This window comes from Stigmatopora nigra, chromosome 1, assembly GCF_051989575.1.
Source record: "Stigmatopora nigra isolate UIUO_SnigA chromosome 1, RoL_Snig_1.1, whole genome shotgun sequence".
NCBI classification, from domain to species: Eukaryota; Metazoa; Chordata; class Actinopteri; order Syngnathiformes; family Syngnathidae; genus Stigmatopora; species Stigmatopora nigra.
The window spans coordinates 310834-337392 of record NC_135508.1 but is presented as its reverse complement, the minus strand read 5'-3'; the positions used below and the strand labels follow the sequence as shown (position 1 = coordinate 337392).

At 40.8% G+C, this 26559-nt stretch overlaps 4 protein-coding genes across 7 annotated transcripts; 3 read left to right on the top strand and 1 right to left on the bottom strand.

Moving 5' to 3' along the window:
* Positions 1-107: 107 nt before the first annotated feature.
* On the top strand, positions 108-6681 carry cnppd1 (cyclin Pas1/PHO80 domain containing 1). Its single transcript, XM_077717122.1, has 8 exons — positions 108-284; positions 1436-1538; positions 1716-1797; positions 2540-2660; positions 3507-3635; positions 3705-3766; positions 3840-3957; positions 4653-6681. Exons 1-8 carry the CDS (start codon positions 195-197, stop codon positions 5052-5054), a joined length of 1107 nt encoding a protein of 368 aa, XP_077573248.1. The 5' UTR covers positions 108-194; the 3' UTR covers positions 5055-6681.
* Positions 6682-6987: 306 nt separating this feature from the next.
* On the top strand, positions 6988-12222 carry prkag3a (protein kinase, AMP-activated, gamma 3a non-catalytic subunit). Of its 4 annotated transcripts, XM_077717096.1 has the most exons (13): positions 6988-7151; positions 7220-7259; positions 7399-7502; positions 8164-8245; positions 8325-8383; positions 8443-8488; positions 8776-8830; positions 9499-9625; positions 9691-9856; positions 10769-10806; positions 10876-11022; positions 11723-11857; positions 11926-12219. In XM_077717096.1, exons 1-12 carry the CDS (start codon positions 7134-7136, stop codon positions 11834-11836), a joined length of 996 nt encoding a protein of 331 aa, XP_077573222.1. In that variant the 5' UTR covers positions 6988-7133; the 3' UTR covers positions 11837-11857; positions 11926-12219. The 4 variants fall into 4 exon arrangements, 3 of the variants coding, with proteins under 3 accessions (XP_077573222.1, XP_077573211.1, XP_077573231.1); XR_013326369.1 differs by lacking the exon at positions 9499-9625 and having other exon boundaries at positions 11926-12221; XM_077717085.1 differs by having other exon boundaries at positions 11723-12220.
* Positions 12223-12637: 415 nt separating this feature from the next.
* On the top strand, positions 12638-18582 carry retreg2 (reticulophagy regulator family member 2). Its single transcript, XM_077726948.1, has 9 exons — positions 12638-12990; positions 13209-13312; positions 14066-14096; positions 14165-14294; positions 15352-15436; positions 16067-16204; positions 16276-16364; positions 16456-16591; positions 17356-18582. Exons 1-9 carry the CDS (start codon positions 12731-12733, stop codon positions 17853-17855), a joined length of 1473 nt encoding a protein of 490 aa, XP_077583074.1. The 5' UTR covers positions 12638-12730; the 3' UTR covers positions 17856-18582.
* mdh1b (malate dehydrogenase 1B, NAD (soluble)) lies at positions 18401-25346 on the bottom strand. The gene is made up of 9 exons (XM_077726937.1): positions 25286-25346; positions 24405-24517; positions 24066-24343; positions 23814-23982; positions 21204-21537; positions 20268-20409; positions 19468-19646; positions 19267-19402; positions 18401-18767 (listed from the first exon to the last, which is right to left on the bottom strand). The coding sequence occupies exons 1-9, from the start codon at positions 25305-25307 to the stop codon at positions 18638-18640; spliced, it is 1503 nt and encodes a 500-aa protein (XP_077583063.1). The 5' UTR covers positions 25308-25346; the 3' UTR covers positions 18401-18637.
* Positions 25347-26559: the final 1213 nt, after the last annotated feature.

The following is a 26559-nucleotide window of genomic DNA, read 5'->3' as shown; positions in this document are numbered from 1 at the left end:
TACCAATAATTCTTCCAAAGTCGCTAATATACTATACGTATATTTTTACTATGCATCTAGCGCACCTCCTGCTGGACGCCGACGGCATTAACAGCTCTAGTGTATGACGTCACATCCGCGGGCTGGGTGTGTTCTGGGCAAAGCGCGAAGTGTCGTTGGGCTACGCAGTCGCCTTTTCACCCCAAAGCCGACAAATGGTGACTTTTGAGTCCAATAAAGACATGGATTTCGACTTTTTATTCAACGATACAGCTATCCAGTTTTCCGACTTCCGCGAATTCACGGTAAGTCGGCCTAATTCTCAAAAAGCTCAAGCTAAAACTACGGCGCCATCCTAGCTAGCTAGCTAACCAGCTAGCCAACAGCTCGTGTGTTTGTATTTGTAAAATGAGTTATAAACTCTTATTTTAGCCAAAACTATTCATGCCTTTCTACGGGGTTAACTTACTTTTATATTGAACCGGAAAGTGTCAACTATGTTAGTGTGTCGAATTATCTGGTATTTTCGCGAAATGTGCTCATTCTAAATACAAGCACTACAAACTAACCGGAAGTATACGCTAACCTTTTTGTTTACATTTAAATATCGTTACATAAAGGAATTTATTAAAATATGACTTGCGTCTTAAAATGCAATACCAGTGGTTGATGATCCAAATAAAATAAACACTGATTTTTTTATTTCACAAATGTACATAATTTGAGGAATATAATCGGTGGTACTAAATGTACGTAATGTAAATGGTAAATAGGGCTGAAAATGGGTAAACCATTTAAAATATGTAAATATAACAAACATTTTATTGAAAAAAATCATATAAAATAGGAAAATATGTTTGAAAATTAGAAAATCATTTAAATATGTAAATATACAAAAAATATATTTAAAAAATCATATAATGTAGGAAACTATTTTAGAAAATTAAACAAAACAACAACACATCATAATATAGAAAAATATTTGTGAAAATTATTTAGAATATCGGAATATAGAAAAATATATAAAATATTCCTATAGTATAAGACAATATTTTTGAAAATTAGAAAATCATTTAAAATATGTATACAAAAGTTGTATAATATGGGAAAATGTTGAATATCTGGGCTGAAAATTAGAAAATAATTTAAATATATATATATATATAGAAACAAATAAATATAAAAAAAATCATATGAATTGGGAAAATATTTTTAAAAATCTTGCATTCACAGAAAAAAATCTGTTATATACAACTAATTTAGTAAGTTGATGTACAACTGTATCTTTGTTAAAATGTGTCACTGTTTGACTGGTTTGCTAGCAAAACATTCTACTACAAGAGTGTCTATGTTATGTCAGTAGTGGCTGCTAATGACGTCATGGACATTCTGTACATTTTGACTGCAAAGGCACACACAAATGAGTGAAATTATGGTATGTACGTTACCTTGGCAGTTTGTTCCCGGCCGTCAAAGATTGTCCCAACGGGTGAGAAAGCGGCTTTATTATGGGTTGGATCACGACGTGTCCCTTCAAGTTCTCTCCTCGCCCGTCACAGGTGACATTTTATTTTATTATTATTTTAATTTCAACCCTCATAATTTGTCTTAAAACACACAGAAGATAATTGAATCAATGCCTAAATGATGAATCCACTTCCTTGTTATCTTTTTTTTAAATATCTTCATTTTTTTTAAAATGGTTTTCACAATAAAATCTGAATTATTATTTTCAGATATCGCCGTGGAATTCTTCCAGAATTCTGCCCCCAGCCCAATCCGGAAACTCCACAAGGAATATGCGGTTCACGTCTCCAGGTCAACAAAATTTTCATTTATTTTTACCGTAATATTAGCAAAAAAATGTTCCAATAAAATAATCAAAAAATGCCAGGGCCGATTTAAAATCCTTCCACTTTTATTTATTAAAATAAGGATTGGTATCAGGTTAAAAAATATATATTTTTAAAAAATTATAAGCTCTTAGTGCAGAAATTACGGTAGTTTAGTTTTAATCACAAAATATAAGTTATACTTTTTTTCCAGTCATTTCTTGGTTTGCCTTTTCATAAAAAATATGAAAAATTCTACTGTGTTTTTTTTTTTTCAAATTAAATTGGAAAAAAATAGGTGACAGGGGCTCTAGTGGTTAGCACGTCGGCTCGCAGTTCTGGGATCGTGGGTTCGACCCCAGGTGGGTTGGAATTTTGCAGTTTCTCCCCCTGCACTTTTTCTACAGGTTTATTTATTCCCCAAAAACATGCATGCTAGGCTAATTTAGCACTCTAAATTGCCCCTTAGCTCCAAATGATTGGTCGTTTGTCTCCTTGTGCCCTTTGATTGGCTCACCACTCATTCTGGGTGTCTCCAGCCTGGTGCCCGTCATTAACTCCAGCGCCCCCCCACTACCCTGGTGAGGATAGGCGGTTCAGAAAATGAATGAATGTTTTGTTGATTAGCTTCATCCAGTGATAGAGCGGAGAAATACAAGCTGTATTGTTATTCTTAAGGAAGTTTTATTTTAATATTATTATTATAATTATTATTTTTTCTTCCGCAGGGAAGCTTGCATTTCACCATGCGCCATGATGTTAGCGTTGGTTTACATCGAAAGGCTCCGGAAGAGAAACCCCGAGTACCTCCAAAAGATCTCCTCCTCTGACCTCTTCTTGATCTCCATGGTACGTCCGTCCGTCTAAATAATTCTTTTTATCATCTTATTTTACATCAATTATTACTTTTTTTTCATTATTGATGTTCATTTCGCTGCCCGCCTCCCCCTTTATTCTGATACTACGAGTGAACAATTCATTTCAATTGACAGTAAAAGCATAAAAAGAGCTTTCCAGGGCGGCCATGTTGGTACAGACAATCTTCCCATCAAAGTCAATGCGTTGACAGGTCAAGCATAAAAAGAGCTTTCCATTGTGGCCATTTTAGTACAGAAAACCTTCCCATCAAAATCAATGCGTTGACATCCAAATCACTTCATTCATTTTCTGAACCGGCTGGCGGGGGTGCCAGAACTACGGGCACCGGTGGTGTGACGCCCTGAATTGAGACAAATGATCAATCGTGTCATAGCTAAGAACAGGTTAGCTTATAATTAACCTAGCATCCATGTTTTTGGGGATGTGGGAGGAAAACAGAGTGCCCGGAGAAAAATCCACTCAGTGGGGTCGAACCCTCGACCTCAGAACTGCGAGGCCGGAGCACCAACCACTAGGACACTGGATTGAAATGAAGTCAAATACTTTTTCTCAACTCTTTTTTAAGGCCACACAAAATCCACACAGTGGGATCAAACCCTCGACCTCAGAACTGCGAGGCCAGAGTGCCAAGCACTATTACACCGGATTGAAATGAAGTCAAATCTTATCTCTCAACCCTTTTTTATGGATTGACGTCTGTTAACTCGACCACGGACGCCACCGAGCGTCCAATCCGTTAAAAGTGGGAGGCGGCTAATTGAACCAACTTCCCTTCTGGTTTTAAAGGAGCGCTAACGTTGTTTGCTAACTTCCCAGATGGTCGCTAGCAAGTACCTGTACGACGAAGGCGAGGATGAGGAGGTGTTCAACGACGAATGGGGGGCCGCCGGGAAACTGGACGTGGAAACGGTCAACAAACTGGAAATGGATTTCCTCAGCGCCATCGTAAGTCGCCCGTCGCTCGCCAATATTCTTCACTTGGCCGCCTCAAACCATGGCGTCCATTTTCCGCAGGACTGGAGTCTCTTTACGGGGGCGCGTGACTTCTCGGAGGCCCTGGGCCGGCTGGAGAGCAGGTTCGAGTCCGGACACCATAGGTTTTTATTTTATTTGAACCCTTTCTGATACCGAGCCTTTGTGATTGGACAGCGTGGCGCGGCGAGAAGGGACGACGCGAGGATGGTTCACCTACACCGACATTTGCGTCCTGTTGGAGCAAGCGGCGTGGACGGACGCCCTCGTGGACGTCTACCAGCACTTGATTAAGGTCAGTGGGCGGGGTCTCACGCCACGATCAATGTTTTGAAATGATTTAGTGAGCTAGTGGTTAGCCTGTCGGCCTTGCAGTTTGGGGGTTAATTATAATACCCTAATGATAATCCTTTATTGTTAATATTATAAGTATTATTATTAATATTATTATTAGTAGTAGTAATATTTGTATTAGTAGTAGTGGTAGTAGTATTTGTATTATTAGTAGTAGTATTATTATATTATCTAAAAACATTAAAGTTCATAAAATGTGAAAATCCATTTTGGATCTCAGCACTGAAGTAAAAAAAAGTAAATTATAGAAGAAAAAAATTGTGAAGTAGTGAAGTCACGATAATTGAGTATTACCGTGATTCAGGAAAATAGCATTTTTCTTCAAATTTTCCCTTCAAAATAACACATTTGTCCTCCCTATTAAAACCATGACCATGAAGATAAGAATTGGGCGGCTTATACGAGGGAAATTGTCAAATTAAGCCATTTTAAGGGTGTGGCTCATACGCGCAAGCGGCTAATATGCCAGGAAACTACTACTACTTTCATCCAGAACCAACATTTCCTAAAAAAAAAAAAAAGTTGTATGTTCTCAGTTCAAACCCCCAAAAATACAGAAAAAGCTAATAGCATTAGCCTAGCGCCTTTTCCAGCATTCTCATTGGTTGTTTTTTTTTTTTATTTGTATTTTTATAGGTTTTCTGCATGCTAGGCTTTCTCTACCTGACCGGCATGGCGAGCGTCATCGCCACCGGGGGCGCCCTCCACCAACTCAGCCTCAGTCCAAGTGGGCGGATCCCATTGGCGCCCCCAAACCAGGTCCCCCCGCCACTCCTCCACGCCACGACGCCGTCCAATGAGACCTTAGACTGCCACGCCCACCTCTTCACACCATACGGACCCCGCCAGACTTCCTCACTTCACCCCCAGATGTCAATATCCCGTCTTTGGGCCGCCCGGCTCGCCTCGTTGAGATCCGGGTTCGAGGAAAGCACGTTGGAGTCACCGGAAAACTTGTCCACGCCATTTTGTCATGAAGTCATCGCCAATAAGTCCGCCATATTGGCCCGGCACGGGTCCTGGCTGGCCTCCTTCTGACGAGAAATGAAGTTCGGCACCCTTTACGAGCTCTCCCCGAGACTGGCTAGCCCGTTACAGTTTGCTGCTAATGGTCACAGAGTCTGGAGGGAGGAGATAGCACTGTTTTTGTTGGTTTTTGGTTGTTTTTTCACTCACCAACTCACGTTTTTTTATGTTCCAGGTCACCAGAAATAGCACATAGTTTCGTACTCGAGACCAGATGACTTGCCGGACACCAAAACTGCCAGGTGTCGTTAAATGCTAAGGGGATAGCCACCAATGCTAATTGTTTGGATGTTCCACATCGACAAAAAAACCTCTTGTACTCAAGACCAGTTTATTTTGAAACCGATACTTGCCAGATATAATCTCTCGACCATAGTCCTGTCGTTAAATGCTAGGCGCTAGCTGCTAATGCTAACTATTTTGATGTTCCACATTGACAAAAAAAAAACATATTCAAAATCAAGTTATTTGAAACCAAGATTTGTCAAAGATGACAGATATAATCTCTCAACCATAGTCCTTTCGTTAAATGTTAGGCGCTAGCCGCTAATGCTAACTATTTTGATGTTCGACATCGACAAAAAGAAAAAAAACAGTCCGAGTTATTTTGAAACCAAGACTTACCAGAGACCCGGAGTCACAGATTTACCCCGTGGACATTGTTAGCCCAGTTGTTAAATGCTAGGAGCTAGCTGCTAATGCTAATCGCCCATTCTTTTGATTGTAGTCTTTTTGAACAGCTTGAGAGTGAGACCGGACAAAAACGTTCAATTCTTTTCATTGGTTAGCAGGTTTGAATTATTGGGTTGGTGTGTTCTTGTTCAGAATGTTGCAAGGGATTGAAATGTGCAAGTTTAAAAGATGGCGCTAGATGCAGAGAAATGTTACCGCATCCCGAAAGAGATTAACCTTTTTTTAGTGTTTTTTTTGTGTTGTTTTTCACTGGGTAGTAGGGTGTTCAAATTAGTGTTGCACTGATACCAGATACGCCATTAATAGGGTATTAAATAGAACGAAAGTGTATGGACTTACTTTTCTAACTACCGACTGTCCCACCTAAGATGGCCACCAGAAACGCACATCGTCGCCATTGAAATAAGTTTAGTTTTTTTTTTTGTTCTAGCGGACTTAATTGCAGAAAAAAAAATAATGAGTCACTTTACTATTGATAACATTAACGGATGGAAATTGGCTAGTTATAACTTAATTTTAATGTCAATACTTGACTCTAATGGTGATGTCACAACCAAGCAATATGCCCGCCTGAGACGCCGTGTTGGTAGGGGCAACCAAATTATTTTTGCATGCAGTTATTTGTATTAAATGTACGTATATATTTAGTTTTTCCTAAAGTTCTCAATATAATCTCGCACTCCGATTGGTGGAAAATATATCAGGAAGCTAAATATGGTATCAGTGCAACACTTTTAAAAAGAAGTCACGCTAATATGCAATGCTACTGTTATATATTCCAAATATAAAAATACCTTCATAATACTTAGCCTAGCTGGAACTTTAAACGCTGTACAGCAGGTTTATAACATATTACCCCACTTTGTCGTGTTTTCTAAAGTTCAGAGTGTGTTTTTCCATACTTTATAACGCCTCATTCGCGTGCTAACAACATGCTAGCGCCCTAGCACTACGGCTCATAGAAATACTCCTTTTACTTCCGTTTCTGTTTTAATAACAACTTTCACTCCAGGTTTATTAGTTACTACATTATCATGCAGTTTTTTAAAACTATGTTTCATAAAAAACAAGCCCCAAAGCGTTTCCGTGGAGTTTATAAATAAATACTATTTTGACTTTTGATGACGTCAGGAAGCAAACCGCCTTTTATTTTGTACACCGTTGAAAACAAGGCAAATTGAATAAAGACAAGTTAATGGAACAAATGTGAGACCGGAACAGATTATTGTCCACAGGGGGATTGTTTTTAGGGTGGGACATTTACCCCAAAAATGTGCCCCGGATGTGACGCCCTCCTGTCGGCTACTCTTAAAATAGTTCCTCGCTCTTTCGCGAGGACTTAAGCGGAGCTCCGAGGGGAACTTAAATGTTCGAAACATTAATGGACGCCACGGAAAAATGGAGGCTTCCTCGCAGGTAAACAACTTTAATGTCATATTTTTTGTATCTTTTGTAAAAAAAAAAGTCTTGCTTCTGTTTTATAGGATTCACTTCAACTTGGAACTTTACAGGCACAGAAACAAGGTAAACCCACCATAACTACTACACTTTATCCAGGGTACTAATAATGACGTACTATTCGTTTTTAAGTAGATGCTAACACATTGTTATATCATTTATTTAGATGATGCTAACATAACACATTGTTATATCATTTATATAGATGATGCTAACACAACTGTCTATATGGATTTCATGAAGAATCACTGCTGTTATGACGCCATCCCAACCAGCTGCAAATTGGTCATATTTGATACCAAACTCCAAGTAAGTGCATGTACAGTGCCTTGTAATACGAGCTGAATTTCTTTCGTGACGCCAGTTCGTATGTCAAATCAAAATGTTCCCCTCAAAAGTAACAAAATATAAATTAATGAGTTCCCTTTGAAAAAAAAACTCATATAATAAGATATTCTAATGGGAAATATGTTTTAAGTGGTCTAAGAAAATGATAAAGAGCTATTTAGTGGTTATGATCTGCAATAAAATGTCTAATTATTGTTTACAGTACAGTGTTACTTCGAGATACAAGCTAAATGCCTTCCAGGACGCCAGCTCTTGTGTCAAATCAAAATGTCCCATTATAAAATAACTAAATACAAATTAAACCTCTGGAAAAAACACCTAAAATATGATATTACAATGTAAAACATGTTTTTAATTGGTCTAACAAAGTAACAAACAGTGTAATTCCGTCTTTGTCCACCGGAGGGCGACAAGGACCCGTTTTACCAGGGCCGAAAACCATCCACTTTGTAGTACATTTTAGATAGACCTTACGTATTGTGAAAATATGCGCCCTATTTGTAGTTTTTAATTGCTTAATCGAGGGAATCCATAGTAAAATAACATATGAGGAAATGCTTTTACTTTTTGGGGGATTTCGTAACTTGGATCCATTTTTCTTCCTCTTCTCTTTTCTGTAAAGGTACAAAAGGCCTTCTTTGCCCTGGTGGCCAACAGTTTGAGGGCGGCGCCTTTGTGGGACAGCAAATTAAAAAGATTTGTGGGTAAGATAAATATGCTAAAAAAAATAAAAAATAAAAACATTAATATTGGATTAAAAAGAGCTGTATGCTTGATTGACAGGTATGCTGACCATTACAGATTTCATCAATATTGTCCATTGCTACTACAAATCGCCTCTGGTAAGATTCTTCAACTCCAAAGTGTGGCTGGGGGGTGCCGTAACTGAGCTTATTTAAAGGTGCAGATGTACGAGTTGGAGAACCACAAGATTGAGACGTGGCGGGGTGAGTCCATAAACGGGAATTTTTACGTTAAAAACCATTTTGTAACATTTGAGAAGATAAAAGACAACCGAGTTAGCATAACATAAGCCTAGAGTTCATGTTTTTGGGAGGTGGGGGGAAACCAGAGATCTGGCGGGAAAGCCAAGGGAAGAAAATGTAAACTCCACGTAGAGAAAGACTTTTTTGGGGATTGAACCCACGGGCCCAGAACGGCGAGCCCGATATGCTAAACACTTGTCCACTGTATTTTCCTTGTGATGAAATGACTTGCTTGTCTTTGTTTGTAGATGTCTACTTGAAGTCTTCGCGTCCTTTCCTCATCAGCATTTCGCCAGAGGCCAGGTAACGAGGAGGACACGACACAACACAACACAATACAAAGAGCGCCACCAGGTGGATGTTTTCAGGTGTTCCTCCCTTGGCATTTTCTTCATTCATTTTTTTTACTCTTCCCGTCTCCTCCCTCCTCTTCTTCCTCTTCTTCTTCCTCACCTTCCTCTTCCTTTTCCTCTTCCTCATCTTCCTCCTCTTCATCTCCCTCATCTTCATCTTACTCTTTTTCCTCTTCCTCTTCTTCTTAATCTTCTTCATCATCTTCCTCTTCATCTCCCTAATCTTCATCTTCCTCCTTTTCCTTTTCTTCCTCTTCTTCTTCATCTTCCTCATTCTCATCATATTTTCGTCTTCATTTTCTTCATCTTCTTCATCCTCATCTTCTTCATCTTCATCTTCTTCATCTTCATCTTCTTCATCTTCCTCTTTTTCTTCATCTTCATCACCATCTTCCTCATCATCGTCATCTTCCTCATCTTTATCTTCCTCATCTTCCTCTTCTACCTCTTCATCTTCTTCATTGTTCTCATTATCTTCTTCATCTTCATCATCTTCATCTTCTCTTCTCCCTCTTCCTTCTCTTCCTCTTCTTCTTCATCTTCCTTCTCTTCCTCACTCTTCTTCTTCCTCCTCCTCTTCTATCTCCATCCTCTTCCTCATCCCCCCCCCCCCGTCAGCCTGTTTGAGGCCATCTACCGCCTCCTGAAGCACAAGATCCACCGTCTGCCGGTGATCGAGCCGTCGTCGGGCAACGTCCTTCACATCCTCACCCACAAGAGGATCCTCAAATTCCTTCACATTTTTGTCAGTCTTTCAATCCGCCCTGTCACCATCCATCCATTCAATACACTTCCCCCACCCACCCACAGGGGGCGACGGTGCCCAAGCCCACATTCGCCCGGCGACCCATCGTGGAGAGCGGCATCGGGACCTTCAAGGACGTGGCCACCGTTTGCCAGACCGCCACGCTTTACGACGCCCTCGACATCTTTGTGGATCGCCGGGTGTCGGCGCTCCCGGTGGTGGATGAAAAAGGTACACCCTTTGGGGGGGGGGGGGGGGGGGTGGTCCAGACCCAAAGCAGGACCAGGACTTTTGATTTAACCACGCCGTAACTGACACTTTTGGGACTCATGACTATGGGAAGACTTTTAGGAGATTGTTACGCCTCCCCCTGGTGGTAAGAGGTAGCATAAAGTCGCAACTACCACAGCAGAAATATTCAGTCAATGAGGAGACAGACACACTAGACAAGTAGCATTATATGATCATTTTTTTCTTTGTTTTTAGTTCAAAAATCATTTTGTAAAATCTCAAAATATATTTAAAAAAAAAAAACATCAAATAAACATTGTTTTAGATCTATAAAATACAGAATATTTAGGGATTTTAATCCATTTATTTTAATCCATAATTGTCAATTTATATATATTTTTCTGAGTTTTAAGTTAAAAAATCATCTTGTAAAATCAAAAAAATATTTTAAAATAAAGCTAAAATAAACATTGTTTTAGATCTATAAAAAACGGAATATTCGAGGCTTTTAATCCAGTTCTTTTAATCCATAATTGTCATTTTTAATCAATTTTTCTGTGGTTTTAGTTCAAAAAACATTTTGAAAAATCTAAAAATATATTTAAAAAAATCTAAAATAAACAGTGTTTTAAATCTCAAAAATATTAATAATCAGGGTTTTTAATCCACTTCTTTTAATCCATTTATCAAAAATGTCTAAATATTATATAGAAAGGTTAGGATTTTTGGACTAACTCGACTCTAAAACATGAATTAGACTTTAACATATCCTGACCAAAAGTTTTTTGTAGTCAAGATCGAGACCGGACGGAGACATTTGTGACCAAAAACCAAAACATTGACACAATACAAACATTCAAATGACAAAAAAAGCTCTCTCTATTGACATTTTCTGTTTTGTATTTTAATCAGGCAAAGTGGTGGCCCTCTACTCCCGATTTGACGTCATCGTAAGTACTCCTGGGCGAGGTACTTTAGTCCAGCGCCCCCTTTTTTTTACCCCAATGGGGGGGTGGCAGAATCTGGCGGCCCAGAAGACGTACAACGACCTGGACGTCACCCTACTGGAGGCTCTCCGTAAGCGCAGCTGTTCCGCTGAGGGCGTCATCAAGTGCTACGCCGACGAGACTTTGGAGACCGTCATTGAACGCATCGTCGCTGCCGAGGTGGGTCTTGCTCTTGGTCTTGCTTTCCTGGGTTTTTGTCACCGGGTGGGAGGTCCGCAATTGGTTCTCGGCCAATGGGAGGGCTCCGTGAGACAATGAGTTCTCGTGCCAATGTCCAGTGATATGCTGTACTTCTTCGTATTGGACTTTAAGACCAGATATTGTGGCTTTTGTTGTGGTCTAGAGGAGCGAAAGTGTTGTTTTTGTTTGGGTGTGGACTCTCAGAGGTTTTGTTCCTGGTTTGGTTTTGGTTCTGCTATGTTTTTTGACTCGTTTTCTGGTTTTTGCTACTAAAGGTCTTGGTCTTGTTGCGCAAAAAGGTTTTGTTTGGGTCTGGAATCGCAAAAGTCTTGGTCCGGTTTTGCGACAGGGATCGAACACAGTTCGATCTGCTAGGGTCTTCACTCAGAAAAGTCTTGGTCCTCTTTCACTCCTGATTCAAAAAAACTGTTGGTTCAGTTTGGGTCTGGACTCTCAAACGTCTTAGTTCCCAACTCGCAAAAGGTCTCAGGACTCTTAAAAACCCAAGTCCCATTTAGTCCTAAACTCACAGAAATCTTAATTTCCAATCCCAAAAACTCTCAGTCCGTCTTGAGTCTCGGTCAAAAACCATTCAAGGTACAGTTTGTGTCTGGACTCGCATAGTTCTTAGTTCCCGGGTCTGAAGAACCTTGAGACTTTTTGTTGTCCTCACGTCCAGGTTCACCGACTGGTCCTGGTGGACCGGGCCGACGTGGTCAAGGGCATCGTCTCCCTGTCCGACCTTCTTCAGGCCATGGTCTTGACTCCGGCGGGTATCGAGACCCTTCTTTGACCCTGCCCCCTCATTACCGAGGTAGGCTTCCTACATCTTAAGCCGCCTCCCCCTTCCCAAAGTCCTTTCCTGCGGCAAATGTCTTTCAGAATGACGTAGCTGCTGAGCAGCCAGTTCTACCAAGATGGCCGTGCTGCTTTAATGTGCTCTCCGGGGGGCGCTATACTCAATTCTGTGATCATGTCAGATCCCCCCCTAAAGAGGGCACTAGACGAAATTGGCTAAATGGGACTTTTCCCTGTATTTCTCCCAAGTGTTTGCTTTCTATATTAAAATTGTAATTGGTGATGCTCAAGATTTCTGTAGCTTGTTTTTAAATATTTGTTCTTTTTAAATACATGTAGTATTTGTATCTTTTTAAATTATTGTATTTTAATAAAAATACATTTGAATAAAACCAGAACACAATGAATATTCTTTTTTTTTTTTTTAAACAGAAATGGTAGGGAAATGTATGTATTTTTTTATTTTGAAAAAACTAACACTTCTGGTCTACGCTTTACTAACCGACAACCAGTAAACACTCGATTTAACAAGGACGCCTCTTAAGAGTCAACAAGAAAAACGTGACCTTTTCTTAACGCATAATCTATTTAACTTTCCACATTTGACCGGAAATTCTTCATTTGACACTAGTTAATTTTCCCTCCCCTGTCTTTTAATAGTAACGAAACACACACGGAGTCATTTCCTTTTATCTACATCACCAAAAAAAAAAAGAACGAGCGAAAAACCTCGCCGAAAGTTAACCAACATTTCCTTTATTCTGAAGGTCCTCCCGGATGCGTCACATTTCCGGCTCCGCTAGCTTGACGGCGAGCTCGCCGCACTACCCGTGATTCCCCCCTCCCTCCCCAAAAAAAACAACAACACAAAAAAGTGGCGCAAAGAAACATGGCGAGCGCCGAGGAGACGCGGAGACGCCCCTCCGTCCCCTCCGTCACCTCGTCCGTCGGCCTGGAGGCCCTCTTCCCCGCCGGTACGTCGGAGCACCCTTGCGGGGACGGGAGCCCGGAACTGGAGCGGCTGAGAGAACGCCTTCGAACCTGGCTGTCGCCTTACGAGCCAGCGTTGCTGTGGCTTCAGCGGCTGCTAGTCTGGGAGAGGCCGCTGTACAGCGTTTCGGTGGCCCTGACGCTTAACACATTGTTCTGGTAAGAATAAAAAACATGTAAAACGTCGTCGAACACGTCGAAGAAGATGACCAACGCCTTGCCGTTGAAAATTCCGACATTTTTACCAGCTAAAAAAGCTAAAATGCTGGTCGAGATAAGACGGCTAATCCCGCTCCTAGCCGAATGCTAGCGCAAGCCGTGGTGCGTTCGCGGAGACTGCGTTAAAGAAGGTACTAATGTGTGTGTTGCGTTCACAGGCTGCTGTCGTACACTTGCCTGCGTCCGCTATTCCTGTCCAGCGTCTTCCTGTTGGGGCTGGTTCTCCTGGAGAGGTGGAAGCCCAAATTAATAGTCGAAACTGGTAAGAATTAAATACTTTTATTGTCGTTATACAAGGTCCATTGTATTTATTAGTACAGTTGTACCACGACATACGATTATTCCGCCATATGAGCAATTTGAAATACGAGTAAAATTTTGAGAAAATTATTTATCTTGAGATACGAGACAAATGTTGACATTTATGTCTGTCATTTTGGGAATGTTTTGAAGGGAAGACAAAAGCAAACAACCCTCGATGGTACAGGTGTCAAAGTGGCGGCCCGGGGGCCAAATTTGGCCCACCGTATCATTTTGTGTGGCCCGGGAAAGTCAATCATGTGCCGGCTTTATTTTAGAATCAAATTAAAATGACAGGTATAAATGTATAATATATTTCCCGATGATAATTGTCATTTTTAAATTCATTTTTTCGTTGTTTTTAGTTCAAAAATCATTTTATAAAATCTATCATTGAAACTAGGAATGTCGCAACGAATGGACGTTCAAAAAATCGAGAAATAGTTCAAATTCTTCATTTTTCCAAGGCTATTAACTCCGTGTAATCAATGATGATTGACGTCCAATCACATGGCGTCCAATCGTGCTTTTCCTGTCAATTTTTTTCAATAGTTTATCACGAGTCGTCATCCAGATTTAGTCATGAATATTTCATTTATTTTCTGTTGTTGACTCAATACAACTTGGAAATTAAAGATTTTTTATCAATATATATTTTCAATTAAAAAATGACACATTTTTATTGAATATTTTTTGCTTTTTGTGTCTTTTTTAGTTCCACGCGTTGAAGTTTCTCCCGTTCAAAGGTATGAAAAGCACGACAACATGACAAATTATTTTGAGCCGTTTATTAATACAAATGTGTTTTTTTTAGCGAATCGCTGAGCAGCAAACAACGTCTGTTGAGCGTTCCCGAGTTGAGTCACCACCTGGCAGAAAGTTACCTGACGTTTCGACTCTTCTTGAACGACACCCTTCACTACAAACGACACCACCACGGCAAGGTAACAAAACATGACACACCCACATGCTTGCTAGCTAGCTACAATCGCATATTTTTAGACCCAAATCAACTAATAAAAAAAAAAAACCAATTCCTTATTAGATGCATATTAAGGAAAAGTCATTCAAAAACGTATCAAAATGTAAAATATTTTAATGGTTTGTAGCGTCCACTAGCTAGCTAGCTATAATTGCATATTTTCAACCCAAATCAACTGATTTAAAAATATATTCCAATTCCATGTCCTATTTAGACACATATAATTAAAAGGACAACACATCAAAATGTAAAATATTTTCATGGTTTGTGTAACGTCCACTTTGGCTACATGCTAGCTTGCTATTTTTTTTTACCCAAATCAACTGATTTACTATTATACTAAACTGATATTAAAAATATACAAATTCCAAGTCCTAATTAGATACATATTAAGGAAAGGTACTTTTTAAAAAAGTCCTAATTAGATACATATTAAGGAAAGGTACTTTTTAAAAAAAAATGCATCAAAATGTAAAATACTTTCATAGTTTCATGGCTACATGCTAACTAGCTATAACCAAATATTTTTCAATCCATATCAAGTGATTAACAATATACCAATACCAAATCCTAATTGGATACATATTAAAGAAAGGTAATTTAAAAAAAATGCATCTAAATGTAAAAATTCATTTTTTAATTAATCCAATGCAATCTTTCCAAAAAAATCAAATCCAAATTTTGATCAAATACAGTATCTGACAAATATCACATGCGACGATGATTTTCCCTTCAAAGTAACACATTTTTACTCCATATTAAAACCTTAAATATGAAGGTGAAAATTGTCCACCGGGGGGGGGGGGGGCTTATATGCGAGAAATTATCAAATTTAGGGGCTAATGTGCGAGAAAATACAGTATTTCAATTAAAAGTATGAAAGAACAACAAACCAAAAATAACACCAGGACATTTCAGTCAAAAAAAAGAATATTTATGATAAAATCCAGATTTTTTATTCTCCCCCAAAAAAGCCTAATAAATGTTAATATTTCTTGATTTATTTTTGAATTTTTCAGTTCTGCGCCATGATGTGTAGCAGCTCTTTTGTGCTAGCCGTCGTCGGCCATTACGTTCCAGGAATTATGATCTTTTACATCATCGGTAAGTCAATTTTTGTGTTTATACATTTCTTTCATTTTTAAATAACTGTAATAAGAACGTTTTTATGTCAGTCGCTTAACTTTGGGGGATTTTGGAGCACTTCCTGTTATTTGGAGATAGTTTTTAGCTCACTTCCTGTTGACATTTATTTTTGTTGAAAAAAACGACATAGTATAGTAAGGCTTTTTTGTAAAATACAAATCGACGTAGTAAAGGTTTTTATGTCCAAAAAAACGACATAGTATAATAAGGCTTTTTGTCTTTAAAAACGACAGTAAAGAAAGGTTTTTATGTAAAAAAATGACATAGTATAGTAAGGCTTTTTTGTAAATTGTCATTTTTTTTTGTTTTGTCCTTTAGGACAGTCTCAAAATTCTTATTCCCGTTAAAAAAGTTTTTATTTATAGTCAGTTTTCCGGGTTTCAACTTGCAAAAACTACCGTCCAAATCTTTCAAAAAAATAATGTTGAAAAATAAAATCATATTTCATGAGAGAATGGTTACCACCTGCCTGTGGTTGAGGGTTCGAACCCGGCTTTGTCCTCACTCTGTGATATTTGTCCCGAAAACATGCTAGCTAGGCTAATTATAAGCCGTTTTTTTTCTCTTAAACTGTTTTTTTTTTTTCAGGTCTTAGCGTGATTTTGTGGCCCCTAGTGGTGTACCACGAAATCATCCAAAGGATGTACACGGGTCTGGAGCCCATCCTCATGAAACTGGACTACAGCATGAAGGGGGAGACGGAGCGCCGTAAACACGACAAGAGAAGTAAGTCGCCGTTTGTCCCTCCCCGACGATCGGTCGCCCGGTCCCATCCGTTCTTTGTCTGTCCTCCCCAGAAGTCAAGAAAGAACCGGAAGAGGGCGACGAACCCAGCGCCGAGACGGAGAGCGAAAGCGAAGACGAGCTTTCTCGTTTTGCCCCCACGGTATGAACGTGTAGCCGTAGCTCCTCCCACTTCTTTGAGCCAGCCACCGTGCCCTGACGGTGGCCATTTTGGGTCTCTTTTTGGGTTCCAGGTGGACGTGAAGACGACGGCCCTGGCCATGGCCATCACCGACTCGGAGCTGTCGGATGAGGAGGCGTCCATCTTGGAGAGCGGCGGATTCTCCGTTTCCAGGGCAACCACGCCACAGCTCACCGACGTCTCGGAAGGTAAACAAACTTTGATTTATTCAAATTTAGATCTACTTCAAAGCTTCACAAGGGACAATTTTATGCCCAATTGACTATCGTTTATATCATTAGATTAAATTTAAAAAGTTTACTATACTATGTCGTTTTTTCAACAAAAATAACAGACTGGGATTCAAACGCAGTAAAGATTTTTGTAAAAAGACATAGTATAGCAGGGGTGTCAAACATACGGCATCCTCCCTTAAGGTTCTTATCTGTGATCCAATCTATTTAATTAAATGTCAATAATTGATGTCTGCCTGCAGTTATTGATAATTACAAAGAAGGGTAATTATTAATGAACCTGTCAGGTACGGTCCGGGGAAGAAAGCTGCATTGCATGAAAAAAAAAGAATTTTCTTTAGAATTTGTAGTTTTTGTATTAGCCGCTAGGGGCGCAGTGTTTTAGTACGTGCAGACAACATGAATTTATGACATTTATGTATGTTCTTATGTTATTCTCTTGTTCATAATGTAAAAGGAAAATTCTTTTGATAAACATTTTGATAATTTACTCATTCTTTGCACTAATTATTAGTATTAGTGACTAATATAAAAGTAAAAAGTGGGCTTATTGTTAGTTTTATGTCTTTTGATCTCAAATGAAGCTGTATTCGACCCGCAGACCAAAGGGACTTTGATACTCCTGTAGTATAGTAAGGCTTTTTCTCCCTAAAAAACGACATGGTATACTAGTCAGTGTTTAAACATTGAAAATGAATATTACTTGTCTATTTTCTTAGATTTGGATCAGCCCAATGTCCACAACGAGCCGGACGAATCTCACCCGGCGTCGGAATTCCCCTCCGTGGAACGCGGCGCCGGCCTCCTCCTCCGGGTCCCCCAGGGCGATAGGTCCCGACCCGGAGTCAGTAGCGGAGCCGGAGCCGAGACCGGACCCCCCCAAAACCTGGCTTCCCCTCTCCACTTTGTCAACACGCACTTCAACGGTCACGGAAGGCCGGCAGTCCCACAGACGGGCTCCGCCCCACGCTCGTTAGAGGCCCTCAGCGAGGAAATCGTCAGCACGGCCATCTCCGCCGTGGTCCGGAACACTCTGTCCACGTTGCTCCGCCCCGGCGAGGAAGACCGACCCGATCCGACGGTCGAGGATCCCGGGACGAATCCCGAAGCGACCGCCGAGGAAGACGAAGAGGAAGATTTTGAACTCCTGGACCAAAGCGAACTGGAGCAAGCGAGTTCGTCGGGAACGGAAACGCCACCGCTCCGGCGCCCCTCGTAGTTGGCCCCTCCCCCTTGACGTTTAAACACGGCACCCCAGCCCGAAGACTGCGTTCCAATTAGTGAAAAGGACTTTGGAAATGGAAGTTAATGGGACGATTTGCCCCCACCAAGATGGCAGCCCCTTTACGTGCTTCTATTAAGTTCATTATGTCAAGGAACCTCGGGGAGGCCAACTTGGTAGGGGCAACAAAAGGTCTTTTTTTGTGCGTTTGTCACAAAAAAGACATTGGCAGAGGACGAATGAAAATTCTTTTGCTGCCATCCCTCCCTTTTCAACTGGATTGGACATCTGAGGCGACCAATTAGGAAGGAGCGGTCGCTTTTCACGTCAATCTAAAAGAAGTATAAACTACTCAAGTGTCTGTTTGGATGGAAACATGGTAGCCGTGATTTTACCGTGAGTGGTCGTCGAACGCACGCCGCCGACCCACCTCGCTCCAAACGATTGGACGCCCGAAAATTTGTCCTAACGTCCCATTTTACCAGACTTTCCTTTCTGTGTATAGTGTAGAAATGATGAAACCCAAAGAAAAACCATAAAAAAACGGGGGGGAAGGATTTGTATATTGAATTATTCTGCATGCAAAATAACATCTAAAAGTTTTGGGTACATTTTCAATACAAAACGACTGTAAATAAAAATATTATGGAGAGGTTAACAAAATTATGTGTTTGGTGGTAGCGCATTTAAAAATTATTAAATTAAATATATTTTATAACTTGAAGCTGCCTTTACTTTTGTCATATTTTGTTGAACGCTAAATAGAACGGGTGCTAACGCTAACTGCTAATCTCTTGATTTTGAGCAGCTGCATTGTCCTCGACAGGCGGAGCCACGGTGTCGTCGGTAGGTGGAGCCACAGTGTCGTCGGTGGGCGGAGTCACAATCTCCTTGCCAGATATCTTGTCCCTGTGGCGGAAATTGCTTAGTCATTGGATGAGCTAACTAGCTAGGTTAAGATTTTGGATTTTAATCTAAGGGTATTGATCCTGTACATTTGGCGCATTCATGGGTCACTTCCAGATTTCCTGATTTGGGGGAATATATGGGTTACTTCCTGTTCATTTGGAGCATTTGTATGTCATTTCCTGTTGATTTGGAGCATCTAGGGTAACTTCCTGTTGATTTGGGGCATTCATGGGTCATTTCCTGTTGATTTTGAGCATTTGTGGAGCACTTCCTGTCAATACTGGGCATTTGCGGGTCACTTCCTTTCGACTTGGGGCTTTTATGCGTCACCAACTATCCATTTTGGGCAATTATAGATAACTTCCTGTCAATTTTGGGCATACATAGGTCACTTTCTGTCCATTTGAGGGCATTTACGGGTCTCTTCTTGCTAATAGTTAGCAAGCTAAAACAAAAAGCCACTGTTGTAGTTTTCAAGGAATCAAGGTCACACACTCACCGGAGTCGAATGGCGGACTCCTGAAGTCGAGTCCTCAGGTGCTCCGGCGGGGCCAGACCGGGCGCCGCCGTCCAGCGACCGCTCTTCAGGACCACCGGCGCCGAGAGGACGGCGTCACAGCCCAGCTCGTAAAGCTCTGCCAATCGCAAAAAAGAAGCCGTCGAACTTTGGGTGTGTTGGGACCGATTCCTCAGTCCTTACCGGTGCACAAAATCCCCACAGAGAACATTTGCGTGGCGGGCTCAACAGTTCCATTCCAGGCCTTCAGGAGGGTCAGGATCCCGTTGGCCGTGGACATGTCCGCGCCATGTCCCGTCTTTGAGACCACGGCCGCTTCCCGACCGTGCACCAGTTCTTGGTAGTCCTTGTCCAGCCATTCCCTAAACCCAGGGGAGGGAGGACATAGTATGGTAAGGCTTTTTTTGTAACAAGAAGTGACATAGTATAGTAAGGTGTTTTTTGTTGAAAAAAATGACAGTATATTAAGGCTTTTTTTCCCTAATAAACAACATTTTTTGTGTTAAAAAATGATTTTTTTGTAAAAAAAAAAAAAATTTGGTATAAAAAAGACAGTATAGTAAGGTTTTTATGTGAAAAACGACAGATTATATTAAGGCATTTTTTTGTCAAAAGAACGACATAGTATAGTAAAAAATTCACAATAATTATCGTGTTATAGACCGGCCCTACATTTAGCCTGTGCTAATAACCTGCATTAATGGTGCTCAGACGTTTGGTCGATGTTAGGGTTATGCTTGTCAAATGTACCCTAACCCTAACAGCGCCCCCTACCTTCACGGTGGTCAGATTATGTAATTACACTTAAAATTATCACATTTTTATCAAAAATGTTTATTGTTGCCAAAAAACACTACCGTTGAGAGGTGTCTCAACAGCGCCCCCAATTTCCGCGGTGGTCTGATGTTGTAATTACACTTAAATGATGACATTTTTCATATTATCGTGACTCGAGATTTTAACTGGTTCAAGACTCGACCGACCTTTCGTAGACAATGTCCAGCACGGGCTGTGAAAAGAAGGGCGGTCCTTTGGTGGGCCCGTCGTAATTAAAGACCATGGCCCTCTGCAGGTCCACGTAGAATCCGTCTCCGACGTCCCCCCACACGATCACGTCCTTCACCTCTGAAAAAAGACCCCCATTGTCACCCCTGGCCCAGTTCTTTTTTTTTTGTTAAAAAACGACATAGTATAGTAAGGATTTTCTCTTCAAAAAACGACATAGTATACTGAGACTTTTTTCCTTTAAAAGACAACATAGTATAGTAAGGCTTTTAGATATAAAAAAACGACATAGTATAGTAAGGCCTTTTATTTCTTTAAAAAATGATATAGCATAGTAAGGCTTTTATTCTATCAAAAAACGACATAGTATAGTAAGTCTATTTTTGGTCAAAAACGACATAGTATAGTAAGCCTTTTTCTCTTCAAAAATGACATAGTATAGTAAGGCTTTTTTTTCTGTCAAAAAACGACATAGTATAGTTAGGCTTTTTATCGCAAAAAAACGACATAGTATAGTAAGGCTTTTTTTCTGTCAAAAAACGACATAGTATAGTAAGGCTTTTTTCTGTCAAAATACGACATAGTATAGTTAGGCTTTTTATCGCAAAAAACGACATAGTATAGTAGGGGTTTTTCTCTCAAAAAACGACATAGTATAGTAAGTCTTTTTTGGGTCATAAACGACATAGTATAGTAAGTCTTTTTTGGGTCAAAACGACATACTGTTGTAAGTCTTTTTTTAGTCAAAAACGACAGTATAGTAAGCCTTTTTTCTCTTCAAAAACGACATAGTATAGGAAGGCTTTTTTTCTGTCAAAAAACGACATAGTATAGTTAGGCTTTTTAGCGCAAAAAACAACATAGTATAGTAAGGCTTTTCTCTCAAAAATGACATTTGAAGCGAGAAGTCCTACCGGAAGTCCTGACGGCGAGCTTGTCGGCGATGGCGGCCCTGGCCCGGTTCTCCAACTCCGTGGCCACGGCGGCGAAGCGAGCGGCGTCCAGTGAGGACTCGCCCAGCAGGACGGAACAACGCAGGTTGACCAGCGGGCCGCCGGAGACCACCACTTTCACGTTGTCGGCGGCGCCGGAGCCGATCAGCCGGCCGTACCGGGCGTAGAGATCCACCGTGGCGCGGACGGACTCGGGATCCGGCACCCCCGCGGCACCCTCGGGTCGGCGCTCGTCCAGTAGGAGGATGATCTCGGCCTTCCGGAAGGCGTCCTGGAGGTCCGTGTGAATGGTCACCTGCCAGATGGACAAACGTTAGCCATTGGCTAAAATGCTAAAATGTCCGTTAATATCTTTTATAAATGTAAATCGGTATTATTAAATGAATTAAACAGCAATTTACATTTGTAAATAAAGTTTTAAAAGTATTCTCAGTGATATTTGAGCGATTTATATCAAGAAAATGAATGATAAAGTATGCTAGCAGCACATTTGGCATTCACAATGTATTTAAGTCTATCTGCTAGCATAGCTAGCTATCAGTTACATTCACAAATGGAATGACACAGCATTTTAGCTAGCTCCACACTTAGCATTCACAACGTACTTAAGTCTATCAGCTAGCATAGCATCTAATCCAGGGGTGTCCAAACTTTTTGCAAAGAGGGCCAGATTTGGTAAGGTGAAAATGTGTGCGGGCCGACTTTTTGCCTGACATTCTTTGAACCATTAACATTAAATGCAAATTAACTTTTTGGGATTTTTTTTAATTACAAATGGCATACTTTTACTTTTACATTTTTTTTACATTTAGGTTTTTACCGAAATCACAAACCACAAAAAATTAAGAAAACTATCATGTGAAACATCACATATTATTCACTATTATATGCTCACTGTAGGAACAGTGCTGAAAACAAAACAATGATCACTGCATATTCAAACTGTGATTTTGACCATCACAAAAAAAATAATGAACTGAGATTTAAGAATTTATTCAACTCAGAGGACTTAACAAATATCTTGCCTGCACTAATGTGAAGGGTGTTACTGGGATCTTGACTGCAGTATGTAGTCCAGGTCTTCATCGCACGCTAACGAGAAAAAGTCAAACTCAGTTCCTTTTGCCTCTAACTGTCTCTTAATATCTAATGAAACGTCTTGAATTCTCCGTGCCACAGTATTACGAGCCAGGCAAATATTGGCAAACTCTTGCTTCTTCGCGGGACAAATTTTCTCAACCATTTTCATTACACAGTCTTTAATAAATTCACCGTCACTGAAAGGTTTGCAGTGCTTTGCAATTAGCGTTGCCACTTCGTAGCTTGCCTTTGTGGCATTTTCATTTGACTCACGGGCTCTTGTGAAAAAGCTTTGCTGTGCCGTTAAAACAGCTTCCAGTTGCTTCACTTTTTCACCGCGTTCGTTCCCAGTTAGCTTGTCGTAGCTAGCATGTTTCGTCTGGTAGTGCCTCTTAATTTTGAATTCCTTGAAAACAGCCACAGTCTCTTGGCAAATTAGGCAGACACAGTTGTTTCGTATTTCAGTGAAAAAATACTCAAATTTCCACTTCTCCTGGATGCGGCGGCCCTCCCGGTCAACTTTCCTTTTTTTGTTTACATGTTAGAAATGGGCTGGGCTGAAACAATGACGCAAGGGTCACGGCGGCCAGAGTGCGGCCACAGGGCTACTGCCATCTTCTGGTGAAGTGAAAAATAGCTTTTTGTACACATTTATTTTATAATGTGGTCAACAGTGCTGGCGGGCCGTGTATTATTGATTTCATGATAGAGGCCGTGGGCCGGTAAAAATTTGTGCACGGGCCTTATTTGGCCCGCGGGCCGGACTTTGGACATGCCTGATCTAATCATTTAGTACTATTCATAAATGGAATAATATGGAATCTTAGCTAGCTCTACGCTTAGCATTTACAAATGGAATGTCATTTCTTGTCGATTTGGGGCATTTGTGGGTCACTTCCTGTCAATTTGGGGCATTTTTGGGTCACTTCCTGTCGATTTGGAGCCTTTGTGGGTCGTTTCTTGCTGATTAGGGACATTTTTTGGGTCACTTCCTTTCAACTTGCGACATTCATGAGTCACTGTCAATTTGGGGCATTCATGGGTCACTTCCTGCTGATTTGGGGCATTTTTGGGTCACTTCCTGCCGATTAGGGGCATTTTTGGGTCACTTCCTTTCGACTTGTGACATTCATGGGTCACTTCCTGTCAATTTGGGGCATTAATGGGTCACTTTCTGTCGATTTGGGGCATTTTTGGGTCACTTCCTGCTGATTTGGGGCATTTTTGGGTGACTTCCTTTCAACTTGCGACATTCAAGGGTCACTTCCTGTCGATTTGGAGCCTTTGTGGGTCACTTCCTGCTGATTTGGGGCATTTTTGGGTCACTTCCTATTGATTTGGGGCATGAGTTACATGTAATATTGACTATCGCCTTCAGAGGGCAGTGTTTCACCCGAAAATTCAACAACTATTGCATTCTAAGCCCTATTCCTCACATATTGATTGCTTTTTTACTGTCATAATACACGTAGAATGATATTTAATATTCACCTGATGTAACAGGGGCAAGGCCAGATCTTCCGTTTCCATCTTGAGGGACTGCAGTTCTTCCTGGTCGCCCTCCAAGTCCAGAAGATGGAGACTAATGGCCGAGGCTTGGGACAACACCTCGGCCGAGAGCAGACTCGGCAGGAGCATGTTGCACGTCGTATTTAACGCACTATAAAAAAAAAAAAACAGACACCACAAAAAAGACATCAGTTTTAAGGCAAGTAAAAGAAAGCCCTTTCCCATGGGACCCACCTGGCGATCCAGAGGTGAAGCGGTTGGACCAGACTGGCTCGATGTTTCTCCTCCATGATGAGTTCCAGTTTGGTGACCAGGTTTTCCTCGGCGATCCTCTGCATCAAATCTTCCGACATGTCCGACGTGATGTTGTAATAATTCTGACAATGTTCCAAAAAGTCGCAAAACCCCCCCAAAAAGACCCCTTTGCCCCCCTGGTGGACCAGTTCTCGCCAGACCAGGGGGGAGTCTTCGTGGTTCCAGCCGTTTTTTTGGCAGGTTTCTGCGAGCCAATCCTGTTAGAGAGCGCCATTTTGTTAATCGGCGTCTGATTGGCTCCTCCCTGGAGGTGCTCACCTGCCATTGGTCCGGGAGGATGGAGATCTTGTGGATGCTGAAATCCGGGAGAGAACGTTGGAGTCTGTCGGCTAGGAGTTCCGCTTTGGCGTAAAACGGGCAGTCCGTTTTTCCTGTCAAAATACACAGAAAATATTAAATATGGGTCATTTTTGGGTCACTTCCTGTTGATTTGGGGCATTTGTGGGTCATTTCAGGTCGATTTGGGGCATTTTTGGGTCACTTCCTGTTAATTTGGGGTATTTGTGGGTCATTTCATGTGGATTTTGGACATTTATGGGTCACTTCCTGTTGATTTGGGGTATTTGTGAGTCATTTCAGGTCGATTCGGGCATTTTTGGGTCATTTCCTGTTGATTTGGGCTATTTGCGGGTAACTTTCTGTTGATTTGGGGCATTCATATGTCACTTCCTGTCAATTTTGGGCATTAATGGATAATTTTCTGTGGATTTGGGGCATTTGAGGTCATTTCCTGTTGATTTGGGGCATTTGTGGGTCATTTCCTGTTGATTTGGGGCATTTGTGGGTCACGTCCTGTTAATTTTGGACATTTATGGGTCACTTCCTGTTGATTTGGGGCATTTTTGGGTCACTTCCTGTCGATTTCAGTTCATTTTATAGACTGCGTCTGGTGATTTTGGGTCACTTATTAATTTTCACCCGAAATGGTCCAAAAAATAACTTGGAACGATTAAAAAACCAACAGGAAGTGACCTCATAATAGCCTTAAATGTACAGAAAATGAGAATAAAATCAACAGAAAGTTGAACATTAATTTGCACTGGATTGGACACCTCGTGCCGTCAAAGGTCGTTTAAAATTAAAATATTGTAAACGAGTCAGTCGCCATCAACGGTAGGAAATATTAATAACATACTCACCAGCTAACACAAATTTAGCCATTGTGTTAAGACACTGAGGTGGTTGCTAGGTAACCAAAACTGTAAACAGGAAGTAACGCGGTTGAAAAATAAAACCTTTAACTTTGTAACATGTTTTTTTTAATGGATCAATAACATCATAATGAACAATAATAATGTAGTATATGTACAAATAACATTTTTGATTGAGGTATTTCAAGTCGACGCATTGACTTTAATGGAGATTTTGCCCCTACCAACACGGCCGCTGTGAGGCAGAAGCCATTTTGGGAGGGGGCAATGAATGGGTAAAAAAGGCCAAAAAAAAATACATTTTCTTTGACATTATGTTTAAAAAGTAATGATATAATGTTCACCCAATCAGTGTGCAGGTGTGTGAATGCCAAGAGTTAATTAAGTAATCAGCTGGAAGCACGATAATGAGCTTATAACTTATTTTTTTTGTATCTTAGTTTAATGAATATCATAAAATGTCAAGATGGCGTTGATTGGGGTCCCCAGATGCCCTTTAATGAGGAAAAAAAACAAAACTTTACTTACTTTAAAGTTGCAATCGTTCCGGTGGCCACTAGAGGGAGACTGTTAGGTAGAAGGCAGTTGTGGAAAAGACTTTTGTCAATGAAGTTCCTGTTTAGAGAAGAAATAATGACGACGTTAGTCATGTGATAAATATCAGCTTCCTGTTGATTAAAGGAAATTTATGGGTGACTTTTTATTGATTTTGTAAAAATTGCATTAGTAAAAGTATTTCCATGTCACTTCCTATTTGTTCTCTGTAACTCTTGATTTTCTGGTGATTTAGGGTCACTTCCAGTTCATTTGTGTCACTTCCTGTTGATCTTATATTCCATCCACCAAATTTTGGGCCAGATCCAGGTCACTTCCTGTTCATTTGGGTCACTTCCTGTTGATTTTGCATCACCTTCACAACATTTTGGGCCATATCATGTCACTTCCTGTTTGTTCTCTGCAATTCTATTAATTTTCTGATGATTCAGTGTCACTTCCTGTTCATTCGGGTCACTTCCTGTTGATTTTGCATCCCCTCCACTAAATTTTGGGCCAGATCCGGGTCACTTCCTGCTGATTAGATGCATTCTTTGGGTATTTAGCGTGTACAGCTAGCGTGCGCAAGCCAAAAAGACGCGAGGCGCGTGGGCGTGTCGGAGCAACGCCAAAACGTCCCGTTAATTCTGCTAATCCGTCTTTTTTTAAAGAAATAATAATTTTGATGGGATTGTTTGCGGCGTTTCCACGGCGTTTCCACGGCGTTT